We start from the raw sequence: 15130 nt of genomic DNA, 5'->3' as shown, positions 1-15130 counted from the left end.
CCAAACCATGCCCATAGAACCGGTAGTAAAAAAAATTAGATTTCACCACTGCTTGGGTCCGACGGTCAGATGCATGATGGCTACCAACTGGTGAGCTGGAGCAAGTAACAGGAGCTCACCCTGTCATGCGGTGCTTGGGTCTTGAACCCAGGCTATCAGCTTTCCAGCTGACAAGCTCAGTGTCTATAACCGCTGAGCCATTTCACCTCTCTTTAGTAAGAGCATTCTTAATGGGGAAAAAACGGGAAATGGCTATCTATTGAGGATCTGAAATCATTTGTCCCTTGTTTAAAAATCTTTCACACCAGACTTTCTAAATGAATTGAAGAATTAGCAGATGCATTCACACCAGCAGTCTTAGCTATTTTTGGGGTTCACTATATCGTGTGGACAGATTCCATTTGGCTTATGTTCATTGATTTATATGAAACTAGAATAATGAACAAATGCAGTAACCAGGTTAATATGCCGCGATGGAAGATCAATTTGTGGGGTGTGTGTTGTGTGTGTGTGTGTGTGTGTGTGTTCTTTTTTAAAGAAATTGAAAACAAATCTGATCAAATAGGGTATTTTGGAGGAGAAGAAGCCATTACTGAGAGCCAAGCGGATTGAAATCGCAAAGGTTTAATTGAGTACCAAATCACACTGTTTTGAAGTCCTGATTACACACCCAGGAATTTATTTGCCTGAGGGGAAAAAAAGGTTGCATTATGGGTTACAAGATCAAAGATTAGTTTCACTGCTGCAGACTTCTATAGCTCAGACAACACGTGCACATTTCATGGAATCTTGTAACACCATAAAAGTTGTTGACATTACATAACGGGGAATAAAGAATTACTCAGCTAATGGATGAGCTTGGCAAATCCAATGTGCTTTCTCCTTTTGAAGAAAAAAAAAAGAGGAAACAATTATGCTTTCAAAACATTTTTAGATCATTGTTTTGTTTGTTAAAAACCTGTAGAATGCTAGAGAGCGATCAACGAATACCTTATATTTCACCCTTGGGGCTGGATTCAATATCAGAAACTGCGAAGACCATCCTTATAGATATAACTTAAGTAAACTGTGATTCTTGGTAATTAGGCAGAGGAGAAATGGATAGAAAAATATATTTGTGCTCTTTATAGCCTCAACCTTTTCATGATAATCTACTGGATCCAAAAGAAACCTTTTCTCATCTTATCGTTTTCAAATTACAGTGGTACCTCAGTATTCATCCTTAATTGATTCCAGAAGGCGCGATGAATACTAGAAAGGATGAGTACCAAACAAACCATGTGACTTACCACATGACCCTTTGTTTTAGCTGGGAAGGACTTCCAATTGGTCCTTTTTCCTATGTCAACGACCTTCCCAGCATGGCCTACTTCCTGTCCGCATTCTTCGACTGTCCCCTACTTCCTTTTGCATCACATTGAGTACCAAGCAAACACTGAGTATAAGGATATTTTTGTGTCAAAATGCGTCAAGTATCAAATTTGATGAGTTTTGATGCAGTTGAGTACCAAGGTACCACTATACACAGAATAACTTCTGCTCCGCTAATAACCTCTCTTCATTCCACTGTACGCTTTTGCTCAACCAAGTATTAATGTGATGCTTGTTACTCATATATTACCCACATTTTACTCAGGTCAGGTTTATCCTCTCTCCTTGTTTTAATATTTTCTGTGCTTCTGCAAACTGTCCAAAGTTTCTCCTTGCTGTTCTTAAATAGGAAAGACCTCCTTTCTATTCTTAAAAAGCAATCAACTATGGAGCTCAATACATCTGGAGGTCTTGCCAGAGCAGAAAAGTGGGACATGTATCAATCAAACTAACCAAATACGGACCTTGAAAATAAAATTAAATATGACCACTTGCAATCTCTCATCCTAAGTAGACTCCCTTTAAAGCTGTTATCTTATGGAGAATAACTTAGTTTCTCCATAATATAAGGCTTCTAATTTGGTTCCCGTTCAGTGTGTATAGAGGTTTGTTTAAAGTGTATATTTTTTTTTCATAATGCTATTGGGGGAAAAATTATTCTGAAATGACTAAAAAGAAATAATCTTTACCAGGAGTAGCATTACCCTACTGTACATACCTTTTTCATAGCTTCTCAAGACTAGGGGATTCCCCCAAGCTAAATGCAACACCACCTAAGCTTATTTCAAACTGCAGTGCCCGCTCTAATTGCATCTAAGCCATCTCTTCAAATCTATTCTTTGTGATGGTTATATCCAGATTTGGACACTGTGAAATACAAGAAGAGTACTGCTCACTTTCCAGTTAATAAAGGAAATAATAAAATATAACATAGCCATACCACAATACACCACTAGATAGAATATATTTTTATCTTGTTGTCTAGTATTTTTTTTTGAAATGTCCCATAAAAAACAAACAAACGAAAACTGTTGGAAGTAAAAAATGAAAAAAAAAAACCTGTGTGATTTTCTTTCTTTTAAATTTTTCTTTACAGTGATATGGTAGCAAATGCAAGAAAAATATGCATAATAAACTTGAACGCAAGAGGTTATCTGGTCCCATCTTTGCCAACAGGGCTCAGGCTGGAATAGAAAATGAAAGATAGTTGACAAGTTTTATAGATCTGGGATTCCACCCCCCCTTCTTTTTGGCGATAGCTTTGGTAGATAATAATCCGTGAGTAAAAGATACTGCAAATTAATAAACCTTTCAGTGGATATGTAAAATGCCAGAAAGGAAAGCTTAACCCTGAGTATGAAGTCAACATAAATGCTATTGCCTTAATCCAAACACTTGAATGCTCCCACAATTCAAAGTTGTGCTCATATCCCAATAAAACAATTCATTACAAAAATACCTTTATCGATTTCAGTAGAATTTAAATGAGATTATTTATGCTCCATTAGATTTGGGCCTGGGTGTTCAGCAATGTGTGTCTTTGGCTTTCCCCTGTGTTTGTAAGATTCTGTACCTGCAAAAGATTTCGGAGTCAAATTGTCCATCTTAGTTTCAGTTCCGGTAAACAAATTGAGTCCTTACCTTTCACCGCCCCCCCATTCTAATTTTCCCTTCCCCTTCCCAATGCCTAAGTGAAACTTAAATGGTCCACATGAAGACATATGACCAGCCTGGAGAACCTTCCAAAACAGATTTGTGCTGAGATGATGATACAATCATTAACAAGGCTTGGCAAAGGATCACACTGAGCCCTGTTTTGGCTGTAGAAAAAGGAAAAAGAAGAGGAGGAGGAAGAAGAAGAAGAAGAGAAGAAGAAAAATAACTAAGTTGCAGCATAAATCAAGATCTTATAGATGGCCAACGCAAACCATAATTCCCTCTCTCATTGTCTGCATAAGAGTATATCATCACAGTGGCATATAGAACAGCCTTTTTCGTTATTGCTCTACTTCATAAAAATATAAGGAACTTGGAACAGAAACATTACAAACTTAAGGTTCTTTGGTGAAGAATGGAAAAAAAACAACAGTATTTCAGCGGTAAGTCAAATCCTAGAAGCTAGTGGTTGCTCCTATCTGTTGATCCGTTGGATCCTTTCACAAAGAAGAGACAAGTATTGGGTCAACTTGACCATGGCAACAATGACAAGTCCACCTATCATCATACATGTTGGCCAAAAGAGTGAGTGGAACAGCACATTGGAACTGTAAAGTTTGGTTAGCAACACATTCTTTTGAATGCCTTCTGGGTCACAGAAACAGGTAAAGTGTTGATACTTCTTGAAGTTTTCCATGACGACATTCACAAGGGACAAAGACTCTTCAAAGTTCTTTCCACACTTAGGTATATAAGAACACTGTAGGGATGGAAAAAGACAAATGAAAAAAAGGGAAAGATAATGCATTCTGAGATGAACAAAAGCATCGAACATTTCATTTCAAGCACAGAGTTAACTCTAATTTTTATGACCCTGTAATACCTTAACTCAGGATAGAGTTGTGGCAAGTGGGTGGAGCTGAGCATTTACTGGCTGGATCCCCTTCCTGACACCATATGGAGTTCACAGCATATATCTTTTTCTTTGCCCCCTGGGAGTGAAATATTTGCCACTAACTAGGATTGAAAACTCAACCTTCCAAATGGGAGGCGAGTGTCTTCACCACAAGGATACCCCATTGCTCGCATCTGTCATTTTAATTATAGTTAAAACTACATATAATTTTTTAATATTTCTGAAAATGATACTGTTATGAAGAATTGCTGAAACCTCCTTTCCTAACCATTATCCTCACAATGTGTTGGACTATACCAGGGGTCTGCAAACTTGGCTCTTTTAAGACTTGTGGACTTCAACTCCCAGAGTTCCTCAGCCAGCAAAGCAAAGCTGGCTGAGGAACTCTGGGATCTGAAGTCCACAAGTCTTAAAAGAGCCAAGTTTGCAGATCCCTGGTCTATACTTTCTATAGTCATTAGTCATCAGTTCAGTGGGAACTGCGCACCCAACATGTCCCATGTACACATTTCATTTCAGGGAGTGATTTCAATGGTTAGACATACCTTTTATCTCTGCTTTTGGAGTCGTCAAGGCAATATTGCAAAATGTTGGCAAGTCTAATGATACATTATACATAGAAACTGAAAGCACATTACTTACATAACATAATTCTTAATTTACTTAGATCGACCAACAATCAAAAAAATAAAGCATGGCTAGAAAAAATAATGGACCAACCGACTGATTGGAAACCAGAGACATTCTTGCTAGGAATATTTACCAGACGCTATACCAAAGACATAAAATACTTAATCTTACATATCATAATGGCTGCAAGAATTTCATACGCACCAAATTGGGAAAAAAGGAAATATACCAACAGAGGAAGAACTAATAAAGAAAATCTTAGATTGTGCCGAGGTGGACAAATTAACAAAAGAAATTAAAGAAAACTTGGTAATATTATGTACAGAATAATATGTACAAAATATTATGTAATATGGGATAAATGGTACAAGTGGCTGAAGACTAGAAAAAATGAATAGTGATGAAAGGGGAGAAACAATGTGCAAGATGTATGTAATATAGTGTATAAAATGTACAAATTTAATATTATAATTGATAAGAATTATAGAGTAATAAGGGGTAAATGGGACAAGAAAGATATAAATATTATAAAGGGAATTGGGAGAAAATATAAATATTAGGAGATCACCGCTACAAAACAGTTGTAAAAGGGAATGCCCATTATGTGTTTTGTGTTGTGTTAGAAATAAAAAAATTATTAAAAAAAATACTGTAACATCATTGCAAAAAAGGCATTAAGAGTTGTAAATCTTATTTTACCAAGTTTTCTCTCTGGTAACTCTGTACTCCAAACTAGGGCATATAAAACTTTTGCCAGATCTATCCTTGAATACTGCTCACCTGCCTGGAACCCTCACTGCATTTCAGACATCATTTACATTAGAGAGATATTTTACTAGAAGAATACTCAAATCTTCTGCTCGAAATAAAATTCCCTAGACCACCAGGCTTGAAATCTTAGGTCTAGATAGCCTCGAACTACGTCGTCTACGTTCTGACCTATGCTTAGTTCATAAGATTATTTACCAAAACTTTTAAATTCTCATTTAAAAGTATTAAATGAGCACTTTAACTACAATCCGGCAATCCGGTAGCGATGGCGGTGCGAAGCTCCGCCCACCTGCCCGGTGTCATTACTTCCTTTTTTTAACCAGGAAGTAAAGTGTTTTTTTACCTTCTGCACATGCATGTACAGAAGGTCTGTGTGGGCATGTGAAGCGAGCGCCCGTGCAGGGCGTGTGCACTACTGAGCCGGTAAGGAAGGTAAGTAGATTTCACCCTTGATCCTACCCCAATCTAGAGCATTGACTATATTAATGCCTTTTTTACAGAAAGCATATGAAAACAGGAAGCGTTATTCATTCATATTCACTCTAATACTTCCTGTTTGAGGAACAAACTGGCTTTAGAGACTGTAGGTAAACCAAATGCAATTTTGGTCTCCTCGAATCTTAATCCATCAAGCGCAGTCTCCAGCTAATGAGACAATTTTGGACAGTTAAAAAACAAATCCAGAGAAAAAGAATCTGGAGAAGAATAAAAAACAACGGGAAGAACCAGTCACAACAGTCTTCCTTCCAGAGCAATAGCAAAGCTATTCCTCTCTGACGCCAAGCATAAACCAACCGAAGTCTGTAAGAGAAATATTTTGGTATGAATGAATGGATTTCTTGCAAAAACTGACACTGCAGCTAAAGGAAGGAGAGTCCCATTAGATTAGCAGGTCTTAAATGCTCACGCTTTCATTCACGAAGGTCAAAATGTATTCTTTTGCCAGTGTGACTGCAAGAGGCAAAAATGAGCTGTAGTGCTCAGAACTTAGGCACCTGAAGATGGTGTGATCAATGAGCAGAAAAGACTTCATGTTGACTTTTGTGGATTGCTGCTACTAATATTTGGGGATGTCTCACTATTTCTCCAACAATGTCAGTGAATCACTGGCTCCGAGATGGCTTCTTTAAAATTGGGAATAAAGTGACAATCAGGGGGGATAGGAGTTGTCTTTCTTCCTACGTTGAATATGGAAAGGATGGCATTTGGTTAATGGAATAGATGTTCCTTCTCATAATTCAATGTGTCCTGCCACACTACGCGTGTGCGTGTGAACCCCCATTTTTCCCTCTACTTTTGGTATGTGATGGCACAGTGGGCCCGTTAGGCCAGTTTTTCATTCTCTCCAGGCTCCAGAGGCTTTCTTGGAGCCTGGGGAGGGAGAAAACAACCTTTCCCACGTTCCCCGGAGGCAGGAAACAGCTCGTTTCTCAACTTCCAGTGGGCCCGGAAGGCCCGTTTTTCACTCTCCTCAGGCTCCAGAGGCTTTCTAGGAGCCTGGGGAGGGCAAAAATGGCCTTCCCCACCCTCCCAGAGATAGGAAACAGCCCGTTTCCCAACTTCCGGTGGGCCCGGAAGGCTGAAAATCAGTTGACTGGTGCGTGCATGCTTGCTGGAGCTCAGCTAGGGCAACTCTTGTGTGCCCACAGATATGGCTCCGGGTGCCACCTATGGCACATGTGCCATACGTTCGCCATCAGGACTCTTTGACATTATGGATCTGAGTGAACTGGGTCAGCCCTGACCGATGCTGCACAGAATTGTAATTCCATTTTTCATAACTCTTCTCTGAGTGGCCATTGTAAATGAATTTCCCAACATGCAGCAGGGTTAATAGAGAACTACAAGAATATGAGCATAGATTTATGAATACAGAGGGATATACTTGCAATCACAATAGAGCATTGTGTGGAACCCCCCACCCCCCCGATCCCGATGGGCTCAAATGTTCTTTCTCTCAAGACAGGACTGCAGAGGGTGTCCCTGATTTAATGGGCGTGGTTCGCATGGCCAAGCCAAATTACAAGACTCTGATGTTCCTGTTCCTTGAGGAACCCTCAAACACCAAAACACATGAAGAAATACCTTTTCATGCGTTCTTAAATCAGCTACCTGAGCATCAATTTCACTCTTCCTAACAGTAACATTGACCATGGAGGCCCTACCTGATTGGCTCCCTTCTTACTAGAACTCTTCAGACTGATGTTATTCTTTTTATATATATAAAAAGCATTTTATTTTGAACACATTAAAACACAAGACAAACATACAACATTTATATACGTATCACTGTTTCTTATCAGCTATTCAAAGCGGTCCTTTCTTACTATTTACACATATTTTAATTCTATCTTATTCTACTTTTATATTATCTAGCTTCCTTTATTTTATCTACGTTCATCTACATTTTCTTTATTTCGTCTACATACAGATTTTAGCCTGTTGTTCAATTTTCATTATCTTTCCTATTTTCTAACCATTCACACCATCTACACCAGACCTTATAGTATTCTGCATCCTCTTTTTCTTTGATTTCTTTTGTGAGTTTATCCATCTCTGCACATTCTAGGATCTTCTTAATTAAAATCTTCTTCTGTTGGTGGTTCTCCTTCTTCCAATTTTGCACGTAAGCTATATGTGCTGCTGTTAATATGTGTAGTATTAAATATTGTATATCATTTGTATAGTTTTCTGCTGGAATCCCTAATAAGAATTGTTCTGGCTCTCCCTTTATTGATTCCTGTATTATCTCTTCTAACCGCTTTTTGATTTTGGCCCAGAATTGTTTTGCCACTGGACAGATCCACCAGAGGTGATAATATGTTCCATAGTTACTCTTACATTTCCAATACTTTGGGGAGTTAATAGGGAACATCTTTGCTAGTCTAACTGGCGGAAGAAAGACTGATGTTATTCTATGGGGTTCACACTCTCTAGCAGGAATTAACACACAGTTCCTTGCACCTTAGATACAATACATTAACTATAAGAGCAATCCAGATTCTGCTGTTCAGCAGTGTTGCAGGAACATGTAGGAGATGACCAGGATGAGTCCAAAAGAGGGTGTCAAACACCTCATTGGTCATGAGTCTCTTTGTGCCCACAAGAGTCTTAAGTCCCACCTATCTGGAATTCCATTGATGCTTCTCTATTGCCAGTTTGCTTTGACCGTTACTAGTTCAGATTCTTGTAGAGAGTGTTAGCATGCAATAAACCTGTACTCATTTGAACTGCCTTGACTCCTGATTTCCTGAGCTTGGCAGAACCAATGCATAGAATCTATCTGTACGATATATTCAGTTCACCTTCCCTTAAGCTCTGAGAGAGAGAGAGAGAGAGATGGAAATTACATTACTTCATGCCTCCTTGAATGAGGTTCCCTCAGGGGGTGGGGGTGGTGATGGAAATCGTGTAAAATCAATAAGGGGAGGCATGACATAATATAACATCTGTACCTCCACTTTGTAAGAGAAGGTAGTTGTGCATTAGACTCCAGCTAATAGAGAGCCAGTCCCATGCATCTTTCAACTTTGAAAATTGGTTATCAGTGCCTGAAGGAGTTTAGGAACATCATTAATCTACTCAGATTGCTGCTAACCACTTCCTCTTCCTCCTCCTCTCCTCCTCCTCCTCCTCCTCCTCCTCCTCCTCCTCCTCCTCCTCCTCCTCCTCCTCCTGTCTCCTGCTACATGGAGCAATTCCATCTGAAAGCTGATTTGTCTCAGTAATATGAAAGCAACAAATATTTTAATTCCGTTCGAAGACTGAAAGGCAAGTATTACCATTAAGGGACACTGAATTAGTAAGACCGATTTGCAATTCAGTTTGTACGACAATATGTCCAAACAAGAAAGGGAAAAGGGGAAAAAGGAAAAAAAAACATCTTAGCAAGGCAAGCATAATCTATAAAACCACCTTATGCTGAAGGCAAAATAACTATACCACTGTTAGATTCAAAAGAAGTGACTACTGGGAGGATTAAATTGTGAATACAAATAGCCAAAACTGATTTGAGATTTGCACGGCTAATGTCGCTGAATAGCTAAGGGCCTGGGTAGATAGTATGGGCAACCAGGTGTAGTTTTTCTCTTAAATAGCCCTAATTAGGAAGCTGTCTGTAAAACTGGCAGCGTGATGGAGTTTCCCAGCCATCTTTTTTTCTTTTTTTTCAGTTGAAATTGCCAACACAGTGAATAGTTTTCCACTTTTGACCGACCATGATATAAATATGCTTTAAAAAGAAAAGCATTTGGATGCCATAAGTTTTCCTCCTTTGGAGCAGACCATTCGTCCATCAACAACATTTGCTTTTCTTGAACCAGAAATTTCATGCTTGTCTGCAGCAGAGAAATGATGCTTCTCAACAATGGCCAACAATTTGCCCATAACATATCCCAGTGATGGCAAACTTTTTAGGCACAGAGTGTCCAAACTGGAAGGAGCGCATGTGTGAATGCCAGAGCACCAGAAACCCAATGACCAGCTGGCTGAGCTGGGACGATGGCACGCATGCCCACAGAGAGGGCTCTGTGTGCCATCTTGTTGTGACTCGTCCTCCCTCCTCTCCTCAGCCGGGCCCCTCCCATCTCCAACCGGGCCTTTTATCAGACTCCGAGTCTGATAATGAAGATGAACGGCCTGTCATGACTCCAGCCCCCGGCCCTGGCCCCATGCCCGGAGAGGATTCAAGGAGTGAAAGGAGAAGCCCAATAAACCTCACTCATACAGCGTGTGTTCCTTTGGCTCAGCCTTCAGAGCAGGAAGCCAGCCAGGTGGTAGAATTACCAGGGCCTGCTCCCTCTGACCCCTCCCTTTCCCAGATGCTGACAGCAGATCCAGCTGAAGACAATTCAGCGTCGGTGGACCCTTGCTTCCGGAGATCTGAGAGGCGACACCAGCAGAAGGAAGGGTGGGGCAGGCCTGGATAAATGCTGAGTCATGGAGCCACACCCCACAGCCTATATAAAGGACCTGCTTTTGGCATTCCAACCTTGAGTCAAGAAAGTCTTATCTAGTTTACTGATACCGGACCCTATCGCTGAAGTCACAACTTGGACTCCTGCCTGCCCTGATAAACCTTGAAGGAACTTGGCAAGCTGCAGAGGCTTCGTTGCCAAATTTGTTACGGACTTCCTTGACTCGTTCGTTGGAGTGGGGGGTGGGACACGACACATCTCTGGCACGTATGCCATAGGTTCACCATCAAGGACCTATCCTCTTCTGACTATGTCTTCCTGGCATGTTATATTTTTAGAAAGAGGCTGTCACTGTTGTGGCCCATTGGCTGCTGGCCCCTCCAGCAGCCGAGTCAGAGGAGGAGGAGGCATGGGAGTCAAGGTCAGCATCGAGGCAACCTGAGAGCTCTGAGGGGGAAGAGAGAATGGAGCTGGCGGAGAGAGAGAGAGAGAGAGAGAGAGAGAGAGCGAGCAAGAGAGGGAGAGAGAGAGAGAGAGAGAGCCATCCATCAACCCTCAGATGGAGAGTCAACAGCCCCCAGGTCTGGAGGTGGCCGATGAGGAAGAAGAGGAACATCTGGGTCCAGTGCCTGACATGCAGATGCACAGAAGGCAGAGGAGAGGAGAGCAGTGGAAATCTATGGGCCGATCCTTGGAATAGAAGAGCCACTGCTGCTAGCAAAGCCCCACCCTAGCTCTGGGGATAAAAGGCAGGGGTCAGAGCTGAACAGGTGTGGGAGACACCTGGGAAACTTTTTGTCGGGACCTGCTGGCACTCCTAATTAAAGAAATTTTTGAGTTCACTTCAAAGGGTTTGTCATGTTTGGGGAGCTGGGTCAGAGCAGTCGCCCACTGTGCCATTAAAGGTTAATCTAACTTTTTCCACATTACCTGCCATTTCTAGAATTTAACCTCATTCTTTCTTTTAGTTCTCATGAAAAATTTGGATCTGTCTTACAACCGGGCAGAAGCATTGGGCTTTGTGGAGGGTCAACAGCAGAAGCAGGGGCTATGAAGCGGACAGCAGAAATCTTCTCAAATTCTCTTATTGCCTGCTAAGTGTGTGGGACCAGCATGCTGGCTAGGGGAATTCTAGGATTTGAAGTCCACATATCTTAAAGTTGCTGAGGTTGAGAAACACCATGCTAGGCCTACAACCTCTGTGATTTACTAGCCTAGCTGGTCAAGAATTGTCGTGTCCCACTCCTCCTCTGATGGCCGGGTCGGGGAAGTCCGTATCAAGTGTGGCTGCAAAGCCTCTGCAGCTTTGCCAAAGTTCTGTCAGAGTTCTCAGGGCAGGCAGGAGACCAGGATGTGACTTCAGCAATCCAAGTTAGACTTTGCCTGACTCAGAGAATGCCAGAAAGCAGATCCTTTATATAGACCATGGGGTGTGGCTCCATGACTCAGCACTTATCCAGGCCTGCCCCTCCCTTCCTTTTGGTGACGTCGCTTCTCCATTCTCCGGAAGCGTGGATCTATCCATTGCATCGTTTCGTCTCCAGCTGTTGGTAATCCCAGCTTGTGGCTGGCTTCAGGCGCACATGCTATCGGGGGGGAGGTTTGTTTGTTCGGCCTGTCCGGGCATGGTGCCAGGGCTGGGGGCTGGAAGCATGCCAGGACATTCTTCAGCACTATCAGCGTCTGGCAGGATATAAGAGGGGCTGTGTCGGGGGGAGCGAGTGAGGCACAACAAGAATAGTAGAGGTTGTGATACAACTCATCTGAAGAGCACTATTTGGAGAAAAGCGCTATGACCATAACACCATATGGTCAGTGGCACTGGAAAAGCTGGACCAAGCTCATTGCATACGAAAGCTGTCAGCATTTTCTCAGGTCACAGAGTGATTGCTGAAATAGACCCGGTCTCTTTTTTGTGTATGCCAACAATGTCTCACAAAGAAACAAAACAGTATCAGACCGATGCGCAAATCTGTTATGCTTGGCAGCAGCAATTATACATCTGCTGACAATCACACGGACCGGGTTTCTGATTTTGCCCTATCTCAGGCAATTAGCTGTCTATGAAGCAAAGACTTTTGTATCATTGTGTGACTGAAAGCAGATAATGAACAGATAGTTTCCCTGAATGCCACCCATGCAAAATCAAAGGACCTCTGGTGCCCCTTTACACATGCACAAAAAGACAAATGGCCATCTGGAGGAAAAACTGCAAACAACAGACTGGAACTGTGACGTGCAGAATAATATGACATAGCTGTCCACACAGTCCATAGAAAGGGTGAATTTCTGTATTTGTAACTTCCACTTTCAGCATAAAAGGAAGTGGGGCTGTAGCTCATATTCCCAAGGCTACTTTCTGAGTAACAAAAAGCATCTAGCACAGGGGTCTGCAACTTTAAACACTCGAAGTGCCATTTGGACCCATTTCCCACAGGAAAGGAAACACTGGGAGCCACAAAACCTGGGTGGGCATGGCCAGCTCGAAGTCATTCACTGCCCCCCAGTCACAATGACTGCGATAGCCATGTCTACCTAGGTTTTATGGCTCCTGGTGTTTTCTTTTCTGTGGGAAACGAGTATCTGTCTCTTGTCTCTGTCTCTGTCTCTGTCTCTGCCTCTCTCTCTCTGCTCTCTTTATCTTTCTCTCTTTCTCTCTGTCTCTCTTTCTCTCTGTCTCTGTCTCTGTCTGTCTGTCTGTCTGTCTGTCTGTCTGTCTGTCTCTCTGCTCTCTCTGCTCTCTCTGTCTCTGTCTCTCTGTCCCTGTCTTTGTCTCTCTCTCCCTCCCTGTCTCTGTCTCTGTCTTTGTCTGTCTGTCTCTCTGCTCTCTTTATCTTTCTTTCTTTCTTTCTTTCTCTTTCTCTTTCTCTTTCTCTCTGTCTCTGTCTGTCTGTCTGTCTGTCTCTCTGCTTTCTTTATCTTTCTCTCTGTCTCTCTTTCTCTCTGTCTCTGTCTCTGTCTCTGTCTCTCTCTGTCTCTCTGTTTCTGTTTCTGTCTGTCTTTCTGTCTGTCTGTCTCTCTGCTCTCTTTCTCTCTCTCTCTCTTCCTCTCTCTCTGTCTCCTGTGGCTGCTGCGGCTTGCGGGGAGCCCTGGCAGGGTCTCCTCACTCAGCCCTGGAAAGGTTCCAGCTGCTGGCACTACTGTGTTTCCCGCCAGCTGGCAAGGCGGCGGCACAGCACTTCCCAGATGGAGGGGGGCTGGATGGTAGTGGCTAGAAGCGGGCAGAGGCCAGCAGGCAGGTGCCCCCCCCAGCTCCGGGAGGGAGGGATGAGCCATCCAGTTGGAGGTGGGCGCCAGGGCAGGTGGGACCGAGCCAGGAGGGACACACGAGCTGAATGTTTGGAGCCGCGCTTGGCAGAATTGGCAAGCGGGCTCGGCTGGGCTGCTTAGCAGGGAGGGAGACCCCAGTCCATTTGGTTTGCTTCAGCGTGTGGTGGGAATGCAGAAGGTGGAGGAAATCTGTGCCTTCACTCCCATTCTGGAAAATTGGGCAAGTCTCCATCCCCTGCCATTGCCCTTACCTTCTCAGGCCAGGTGAGGAGTGACTGGGAGGGGAGGGTGAGGGGTGGGGCCAGCCAGTAGTGTGATCACCCAAATAAGGAGCTGCAGCGGAAGGAGCTGTGGGTTGCCGACTCCTGATCTAGCATCTTTAAAAGGACATCAGCTCTCCAGAAGTGTTGCCAGTCCACCTAAAAGTACTTATGAGCTGGACAAAGCATTGATCTGACTTTGTGTAAAGCACTTACCAAATTTATTTGAATCAACTTAGCCTTCCTTTCATGCATCACACTAATGGTTTGCTTAATCATGCTTTGTGGAATAAACCACAGTGGGTCTGCCCATACATCAATCTAGGCTACTTATGGTTTATAAACTATAATGACTTGCTTCACAAAATACATGAAGCTGAAATCTAATGAAGTATGTATAATTTAGTGTGATGCATGAGCCCCCTTCCGGGTTAGCAAAGGGGGGAACTTTGCCGCAAGGTTAGATAAGTGATTATAGAAGACAGTTTTTTAAAAAAATGTTTGGATTTTTTTAAAAAAGCAAAACAGACAAGACTATATTATTAGTGTGTTATATTAGGACGGGTGTGTGATCTGGGTTTAAAGAGGAAAATGATTTGTCTAGGTACTTCCTTGAATCAAAAGTTGTGTGAACCCAGGAAAAGATGAGTTAATGAGTTCAGATCGGGGGTGAAATGCTCCCAGTTCGGACCGGATTGCCTGATCCGGTAGCGATGGTGGCGGGTGGTTTGGAGAACCAATAGCAAAAATCCCTGTGCCCCTCCCCCCATGCCCAGCTGAGCCGCACGATCATCAGAGGTTTTTTTTTTTACTTTTAAAAGCCGAAGAGGTTGTAGAAAAAATGCTTTTAAAAGTAAAAAAAAAAAGTTGCCCACGCCTACCCAGTCACCTTACCGTCTCCCACCAAGCCACACCCACAGAACCGGTAGTAACAAATTTTACATTTCACCACTGGTTCAGATGTGCAATATATGTAACCATGCTCTCTATGGAACACCTTTTCCTTTTCTTTTCTTGTATATTTCTGGAATACCACCTAGTCTAAATCTCTAGGATGAGCCTGTCTATGCTTCTATATTCTATATCAGGGGTGTCAAACTCAATGCCTGCGGGCTGGAGCCGGCCTGTGGGGTACTTAAATCTGGCCCATGGGGTGGGCCTGGAAATAGCAAAAAACCAGTCCGCAGTGCCTCTGGCAGTCAAAATGGGGCCCATTTTCAGAATGGATGGCCTCCAGCAGCACTTTGCCAGACAAAAAGGGGCATGGGGAGGGGCTGCACATGGCCCCATACGGCCCGGTTTGGTCGGCAAAGCGCTGCCGGAGGCCGTGCAGGTGGCTG

General features: G+C 42.9%; 1 protein-coding gene across 1 annotated transcript in view; it reads right to left on the bottom strand.

Annotated features, from left to right (window-relative positions):
- Positions 1-3053: 3053 nt before the first annotated feature.
- LOC131200942 (calcium-activated potassium channel subunit beta-2-like) overlaps positions 3054-15130 on the bottom strand; it is a 590719-nt gene continuing 578642 nt past the window's right edge. The window contains exon 6 of the mRNA XM_058188380.1: positions 3054-3787. Coding sequence (XP_058044363.1) covers positions 3503-3787 — 285 coding nt within the window. The 3' untranslated portion in view covers positions 3054-3502. The remainder of the gene's footprint in view (positions 3788-15130) is intronic.

This window comes from Ahaetulla prasina, chromosome 6, assembly GCF_028640845.1.
Source record: "Ahaetulla prasina isolate Xishuangbanna chromosome 6, ASM2864084v1, whole genome shotgun sequence".
NCBI classification, from domain to species: domain Eukaryota; kingdom Metazoa; phylum Chordata; class Lepidosauria; order Squamata; family Colubridae; genus Ahaetulla; species Ahaetulla prasina.
This window is presented reverse-complemented; position numbering and strand designations above follow the sequence as displayed.